The sequence below is a fragment of the Cibotium barometz genome, chromosome 54 (assembly GCF_041138505.1).
Source record: "Cibotium barometz isolate CiBa-2024 chromosome 54, ASM4113850v1, whole genome shotgun sequence".
Taxonomy (NCBI): domain Eukaryota; kingdom Viridiplantae; phylum Streptophyta; class Polypodiopsida; order Cyatheales; family Cibotiaceae; genus Cibotium; species Cibotium barometz.
Window position 1 is genome coordinate 15,501,571 of NC_141099.1, and position 8,999 is coordinate 15,510,569.

At 37.5% G+C, this 8,999-nt stretch overlaps 1 protein-coding gene across 1 annotated transcript; it reads right to left on the bottom strand.

Moving 5' to 3' along the window:
• Positions 1-7,964: 7,964 nt before the first annotated feature.
• Positions 7,965-8,649, bottom strand: LOC147607884 (uncharacterized). The gene is made up of 2 exons (XM_086790130.1): positions 8,492-8,649; positions 7,965-8,384 (listed from the first exon to the last, which is right to left on the bottom strand). The coding sequence occupies exons 1-2, from the start codon at positions 8,618-8,620 to the stop codon at positions 7,965-7,967; spliced, it is 549 nt and encodes a 182-aa protein (XP_086646256.1). The 5' UTR covers positions 8,621-8,649.
• Positions 8,650-8,999: the final 350 nt, after the last annotated feature.

The window sequence follows — 8,999 nt, forward strand, 5'->3', positions numbered from 1 at the left end:
TTGCTTTATTGAACATGACAGCCAAACTACTCAAAATAGCTTGAACGTGAAAGCCAAACTACTCAAAATAGCTTGCTTTATTGAACGTGAAAGCCAAACTACTCAAAATAAGTGTAAACCTTAACTTATATAAATGTTTATATATCTTGTAAAATTAAATAAGCATAAGGGAGCTTTCAATGTCCCAATAAATATATCTTCCATCTCACTGACAATACAGACACCACCCAAAATGAAATAAATAGCGTGCGTCATCACAACAAAAATAGCTTGCTTTATTGAATGTGAAAGCCAAACTACTCAAAATAACTGTAAACCTTAACTTATATAAATGTTTATATATCTTGTAAAATTAAATATGCATAAGGGAGCTTTCACATGTCCCAATAAATATATCTTTCATCACTGACAATATAGACACCACCCAAAATGAAATAAATAGCGTGCGTCATCACAAAATCAAATACTATTTTGTCAACACCCAAAGTCGAGTGTCTCAAAATCTCCCTGACCACACCACCACCACCTCACCTTCATTATCCAAACAAAGGATTTGCACTTACGTTAACTATGCCAATCAATTAATAAATTGATTGATTAAAAATATAAATAATCATAAGAAACTTTATAAATCAAGACGATGCAACCCATACTCTCACCCATGTATGGAATCACCCGTGTATGCATAAAGTAAGCTACGATCGCCCGGATTTAGAAAGACATCCCAATCTAAACGTATCTAGGAGAATTCATAAATAATGAGAAATGTGGAAACATACAATTTCATGAATTTACTCCTCTCATAACATGTCCCGTGTTAGAACTTGAGGATGTAAGCTCCCATGGAGATGGTCATGATGCATTAGGGAAATTTTAGACTCAACTTTGGGCCCTCTAAGAAGTGCCAACTAAGCTTAGAGAGAGATAATCCAAAAAGCCTAAAAAATAAGGTGAAATTGATTTTGGCGTATTTTCTCTTGGCATTTTCTTGAGATATAGAAGATATATTTCTATTCTTAAATGTACATAAAAATAATAGAATATTGCCAGTTCTCGAAGTCTTCAATCTGTTCATGTACTATATGTATTGCTACGTGAACAATGAATTGGTCAATTCTCCAAGTGTAATGGCTTATATCTCAAAATCTCTACGTACAAGCGAAAATAGAATATTTCTTGAAATTTGAACCAAGGATCATCCAAAAATAGTTCGAGTTCCCTCCCTGCAAGAAATTTCACCTCAAATTTCGAAGGTTTTCGACTTCCCTCCCTACAAGAAACTTTACCTCAAATTTCAAAGTTATTACATATCAAAGTTTGCAGGTATTGGTACCTTTAAAATCAAGGTTTTTCTTGCAAATTAGTTGGAATCTTTACTTCTTTTTACTATTTTGGCACCTTTCTCTTTTCATTCAGATTTTTCTACTAATCAAGAGCAAGGAGGAACATAGAGAGAATCAAGAGGATGGCAGAGGGATCAAGAGCAAGGAGGAATACAGAGAAAAGAGACATTTACAACCTCCTGCACATCGAGCTTGAACATGAATATGAACCTCTAAGTAAGAGAAATAAACCTAATACTTTGTGTACTGCTTTTAAAGAAATGTTGAGGATGCAAGGGAAGAAAAACATAGATTTATGGATTGATGGGAGGTTATATCGAAAAGACCCTTTTAGAAACTCCACCCCCCCATTTAGGAATACGACATCTCTGCTTAACTTTGTTGGAGATGGCTATAATGGGCTCCTAGGATATACACATCATTTGGAAGCAACAAGCAATGTTCTTAAATTAGAAAGAGATTTGTTTGAGAAGGAGAACATTCATTTGAAGAAAACCATGGAGCATTGTGTGCAGAAGTTATTAAACAATAAGGAAACTATTTCAGGGCTTGAAAAAAAAATGTTTGAATTAAGACATAAGCAGACCTCATTAGGTCTCCGTAAACGATAAAAAAAACTAAGGGATATTGAGCAAATGAAGCTAGGAGGTGGTGGCATCAAGAAGAGAATACATGCAATCAAGTAAACTCCTTTCTATTAACTGGATTATTGTTTCTATTGTGACATTTTATGAATAGCAATCATTATTGCATATGTTCATGTATATCAATTTTTGCATTTCAATATGATATCAGATCATTATTGCACCCTGATAAAGAATCAACGACAAAACCTTCTGGTGCACATTTAAAAGTCTTCTTTTAGATCGCCAGTATGGAGAAGCATTGATGAACGAGAAGAAATATAAGAAGGTCTTAAAAAAGCAAATAGACGACTTTTTCAAAGATAATCAACTCAATCCACAGGACATCCAGGCAATACTTGATGAGGCTGGTATATCACACAGAGGGTACTCAGCCATTTATAAGACTTTGCAAGAAAAGATGAAGGATTCTAGTATGAAAGGATCATTATTGCCAGTATGGAGAAGCACTGATGTGAACGATAAGAAATATAAGAAGGTCTCAGAAAAGCAAATAGACGACTTTTTCAAAGATAATCAACTCAATCCACAGGACATCCAGGCAATACTTGATGAGGCTGGTATATCACACAGAGGGTACTCAGCCATTTATAAGACTTTGCAAGAAAAGATGAAGGATTCTAGTATGAAAGGATCATTATTGCCAAATCCTTCTTTGGTAAAAAAAATGTGTAAACAAGTAAACGAAGAGGTACTGCACGCACTAGGACCCCCATTTCATATTGAAGACACCTATGCTGCACCAACAGGAGATGTGGTCTACAATAGATACAATAATATTTTCTACGACTTGGAGGCCTTACAATCATATGCTGTTCAGTTGTTTGAAGTTTTTCCTGAAGAATGTGATGGTGTCCTCAAATTTGTGCTAAAGCTTGATGAGTGTCAAATTGTGAAGAAGGAGAGAAAGTTAGAAAGGGTTACCATCACACTGATGAACAGGGCACTTAATACATCTATTCTAAAAGATGAGCCTAGATGGTTTAGTGTTCAATCTGAAAACAATATATTGTCGTTGGGATCGTTTGAGGTAAAATTTATTAGACTCGGATATGTTTGTGAAAAAAGAATTGCATATAAAAAACACTAATGGGTGTTGCATTCTTATGTTTCTTATGTATTGCAGGTAGAATCAGAGAATTTTGATATTCTGCATTGGGTCTTTCATAAGACATCGATACCCGAGATCATGCGAGCAGAGAAATGGTAAAATCTTGGATGTGGAAGGCATGGGAAAATATAAGGTGGAGTGGCATATGGTGGGTGATCTTAAAACTCTAAAATGTATGCACAATGTGTCAAAGGGTGCCAATTCAAAAAGTCCCTGCTTATATTGCATGTGCAGTACAAAGGTATTTGATAAGAGGTATTGGAAGAAGGCACCGGATAGGCACTTGAAAGACCCAAACTTCAAGCCAATTCTTGATATTCCATTGTCAAGTGTCCACATTTGTACAATGCATGCTCTTTGCAGAATCATTGAAAAACTCTTGTTTTTATATATATGTTTTGCATGGACTCTACAGCCCAATACAGCAAAGGTTACATCTATCAAAGCACTAGAGAAAGTTCTATCAGACATTGGTTTGCATGGACATGCAAAAATTGAACAAGATGAAAAAAGGTCTAAGGATGGGAAGAATGTACCTAAGAAAACTTCCATTGGGGGGTTAAAGCAAGAAGGTTTCTATTTGAACCAACACCAGAAGGTCGTAGAAGAAGACGATCAGTGCAAATCGTAAAATACAATAGATGGAAGTGCGTTCACAATGCAGTAGTAGACCATGTAGACAATGGTCAAGCAAGAACACGGAAAGCCAAGGTGTGGAAATCTCTAGACACTATGTTTAAGTTCTGTGACAAGAAAGTGTGGACAAGGAGGACCATGAGATATTTCAAACAGTGCTAGATGAGTTCAAGAGATCAATGATTGATGCATGGACGGATCAACACACCACCCACTATATGGTATTAGATTGATTATGCATTGAACTAGTTTTTATACTGTATATTAAAAAATATACTAATTAATGTATTCTTTTATTCTCTTGAAGCATATTATACCATCATACCCCTTGGTTTGCAAAGAAGTATGGTAGTTTATCAATATGGTCAACCCAGGGAATGGAGAAAACACATTATCAAGCACGCTCCGGGTATTTCAATCATACAAGACATGGTGGAGGAGCAGAAAAAGCTAACAGTTTAGAGAAATTACATCAGTGGACATATATAGGAAGCTTGTACATAGCCAAAAAGAAGCAACTGTTCAAAGCATCCCAAATTAATCAAGCAGTAAAATTTGTGAATAAAGAAAGAAAACAAGATATATGGAGGAGATCTAATGCAAGCATTAAGCATGCAGAATGGCGAGTAACAAAACAAAGAAATGGGATACCCATAGATCCATGATTAACATTTCAAATTCAGAAATGATCATATGCATATTATTACAAGAGATAGGAATATACTACTACTCCTTAACCTGCGCACTAACATCCTCGGGTGCATGAAGCCTTGCCCTTTTTGAAGATGGCTCTGCAACATCTTGTAACTGGCAAACTGGAGGAACCCTCGATTTTGTGAATCTCAAAAGCTCCCTTTTGCCATAATCACTTAGCATATTGGGATCCTTAATCCCACATGCCAATCCATAAGCAGTATAGGCTAAGTAATATTTACTCCTTCCTGCATAGACTCCAGGGCCCTGCCCAAAGATTGGCAATGCTAACTGCTTCTCCAAAAGCATGACTTTGTCTACATTCCACCTGACGGGATATGCCCCAAGGTGTCTGGATAATGTCTTGATTGCAAACAAAGGAAATTCTGCATTGTCTTTCGAGAATTTCTTGTGGAATATAATGAATTGTGGAAACTTCAATCGGTTTATGTACTCTCCCAGTGTTGAGTCCATTCCGAGTCCTCCCACGCGTTTGCTTGCTCCGCGACCGAGAAACTCATCCTCAAACACACAACCAGCTGCAAAACAATATTGTCGAGTGATGAGCCAACACAATAAATAGAATAAGCTGCTCAGCACGATAAAAAGTAATTAACAAGTAAACACACCTGATTTTCGTCATTAATAAGTAAATAATTTGTCCATATATTGATTGTTGAGTTAGTGTCTTGGACCGTCGATGAGGACGCCCCTTCCCTTCCCATGTGTGAAATATTAAGTCTTTGCTGAATAGCCTGAAATTCCCCATCAGTGGGAAGGTTGGATTCATAGCTTTTTACATCCTTGTACATCATGGATAATGTACTGGCAGCAGAATGGAACTCATTGTCCTTGACATTTGAATCCAATAAGAGATACTTATCCAAATGTGGATCCACAAAATCTTCATCTTCCTCAAGATTCTGTGTAATGATGGCCAGACAGTAGTCTTCCCTTATGTGTCAAAGAGAGCTTGAATATCTGTAATTAATAAATATTCTTTGTTACCAATAGGAAATGTGGGGAGTAGTGGGGTTGGAATGTCCCCTGGTTCCTCTATCATAGAGGGCTGCTTGTTACCTGCTGTAACCACTAAGGTGTCTTCTCTTTTGAGCGCATCAATATCCAACTGCTCACTTAAGTCCCTCTCTGCCAAGTTTATCTCCTCCGCAATCTCTTGAACTTCATCTTCTGCTCTTGGAGGTTCCTCTGGATTCTCCTCAATTTTTTCATTTACTGCTTCTTCATCCTCAAGTAGCACATGCAGGTAGCAGATAAATCCATAGTGGTAAGCAACGATATGACACTTGCGATTGTGAATGGAGAACTTAGTGTGTGTCTTCTTCTTATTATCTGGCACCTTTAAAACATCCCTGTTCAACTTTTGTCTCAGGGTTGTTGAAGGCACGATATCATTCACGTGTACGTACTGGACGTCGTTAAACATGACTGTACCACTCAAAGTGGTCTGCTAAAATTGCTGCCCTTTCTCCTCAAGATACAAACGAGCAGAAACGATCATGTCTTTGATGGAGAAATTGAAATTAAACATGCGTGAGATTTCAGGATGGCGATGATGCTGTCGAACTTTATACAGGAAGTTTTATACAGGAAGTCGAACAACTTTTCATCTGGGGTTTCTTGAAGGCCAGCATTAGACTCAACCTCAATCCCGAAAGGTTCCATCTACAAGCCAGGAAATATGTCAGGATGACGAAAGTTCTGTGTAAGATAATAAAGGATTAGCCAAGATCAGTATAACGAGATAAGCGTTGGAGAAATCTCACCGACATCTCTAGTCGCATTGTAGTAATTTGATGAAATATTAGTAAGAAAATGAAATTGCAAGGAAAAATTGTACCAAAATCACTGCAAAACACGATACGTGTGTGGGAGAATTCCCAAGGAGCCCTCTCTTCATGTTATAGTGATTTGATGTAATATTTCAAAGGCAATGACAATTGTAAGAAAAATCACTACAAGAACAACAGTAGGATAAATCACTATAACGCGATATGGGTGGGAGAGTTCTCAACACACACCGACTCCCCTCTTCGCGCTGTAGTAATTTGATCAATTATTTGTAAGGAAAAAAATAATTTCTTAAAAATCTAAATGATGTCTTTGAAAAAGTAAAAAAAGAACGATAGTAGGACAAATCACTATAACGCAATATGCTTGAGAGAGTTCGCACCAAGACCTCTTCTCGCGTTGTAGTGCTTTCAAGAAATTTATGCAAGCAAATTACCATTGTGGGCAAAATCACTACAACGCGATATGGGTACGTTAGTTCTCACCGAGATCCCTCTTTGCGTTGTAGTGATTTGAAAACATACCGTGAAATTCACAACCAACGAAGTTGACTGTAGGAGAGTAAGAAGCAAGATGAAGGTGATGACTGCGAGAAAAATTTCACAAGAGCAAGAAGCAACGAATAATGAATGTTGGTCACCTTTATCCAGAGAAACTAACGGTCTATACACGTGGCAGACATGCATGATGGCACACCACGTGCTCTGCACACATATGATGACACATGTCAAAATTTGATTGATCGTAATCATCATGAGTACGGCCCCACGTCCTCCTTGGCACGTGTGGACATGCTCTTTCGCATGTGTGTCGTGCTTGTCCTCGGTAAATGTGGTACTCGTCCTCGGTAAATGTCAAGTGTCCTTGTCTTTTGTCGCCGTTTCGTTCTACCTCCTTCAGCTGTGTGTATTCCTCCTTCAACTGTGTGTATTCCTCCGCCGCCGTGCCTCATCTACGCCATCTCTGCGATTTATCAAGCAAGCGTCCATCACTTCAACATTTTCCCTGCGCGTAATTCTTTAGTAAGTTATCAAGCAATCACTCCTCGTCTTAAATGTTATATTCAATCATATATATCATGTTTTACCTACGTTCATTAGGTATTGGGTCAAACGAAAGGCAATGTTTGACAAGTCACCACGACGCGAAGAATGAATTACGATTTTTTTTGATGCAGCCATATCGTGTTATAGTGTTTTGGACATACTTTCTTATCCTACACTACAAGACAATGCTGCCATACACGCGTTTCATACACGCGATAAATTACGAATGCGTGTATGGTCGCGCCTGTAGTTGAATAGAATCAGGCGCGTGTATTTTAGCATTTAAGTTCGCGTGTATATGTGCATTTATCAACGTGTGTATAAACGCGTTTACATACACGCAGTAATACACGCATCTATACACGATAATATTCACGGATTAATACACGCAGTAATACACGCATCTATACACGATAATATTCACGGATTAATACACGCTATTATACACGGATTAATACACGCCACTATACACGGATTAATACACGCATGGCAGAGAAAAACTGAATTCCTTTACAAAATTAAAAACTATTTTCTTTAAACCATCTCACAGTACATTACAGTATACATCATTACACAATCCCACTACATGCATTTACAACAATGAAATATATTCAAAAATAAATCATGCATATGAGATGATAGAAATGTCATCAATTTAGAACGTACAGTGACGGATTAGTTAGGGTTCGGTCTCATCTTCAATAAGATCCATCCTTGCCAAACGATCAACATCAATATCCATTTGATCAATTTGTAAGGCTACGATTAAATTTATTCCACTATCGATATTCTGTACTCCATTGATAATGGTATCGATGTCCTGATCATCCTCATCAACATCACCATCATCCTCAATGGTAGGGTCATTCTCATGATCATGAGAAATGGCATGCTCATCCTCATTATCATGATCATCTCTTATTTCTTGATCATCGATCACAACATCTTCAATGGCATGTTCGACATCATCTTCATTGCGGCTTGTTACATCCTCCATATGCTCCATATCAGTGAATGTATTATACATCACTTTGGAACGTGGTGCAATAGGGATGACGTACCACCATTTGATGTCATGCACCATTGGTAGATAGATAACCTGCTCAAATACATATAGTATAGTAATTAATTAGCATATCAAAAGTCAAGGGGTACGCGAGCTTAGATATATATATACATGAAACACATTAGTAAAAAAATGCATACCTGCTCACATTGTTGTGGCAATACGAGCCTATCTTTCTTTGTTTGCCAGAACTTTGTAGAGTCAATAGTTACATATCCACTTGCATGGCGTTTTATCGTTGCATCAGGCCCTTTTTCCACCACGTTCATTTGTCATTTGACATCCAAAACATACACAAAGAAGCGACAAAAGTCAAGCCTAAATATGTCTTGGATTATGCCACAATAATCATCCATTTTTCCATTAGCTCCCTCAAAGCTACTAATGACACCGCAATCTTGTGTATTTCTCTTTTCATCAATTCTTTGTGTTCGAAAATGCTTGCCTTCACACCATATAGCATTGAACATAGTGCACTGGACCAAAATAGAAGCAATATTTGTGTAAGCAATGTGAATAAATATTAAAAGCAAATCACTTACAACTAATGCAAAACATTAGTTCTATGTACCTTTGACATGCATCCTCGTGCATACTCCCATTCTTCCGCCGTGATATGCAGCCCCTCGTCGCTCTCTGCTCTCTCCA

What these genes read in the sequence shown, in the direction of transcription:
- LOC147607884 (XM_086790130.1), bottom strand. Translation starts at nt 8,620, where the DNA reads ATGAACGTGGTGGAAAAAGGGCCTGATGCAACGATAAAACGCCATGCA. An exon ending in TGCCACAACAATGTGAGCAG is followed by an intron (nt 8,385 to 8,491) that starts GTATGCATTTTT and finishes GTATTTGAGCAG; the next exon opens with GTTATCTATCTACCAATGGT.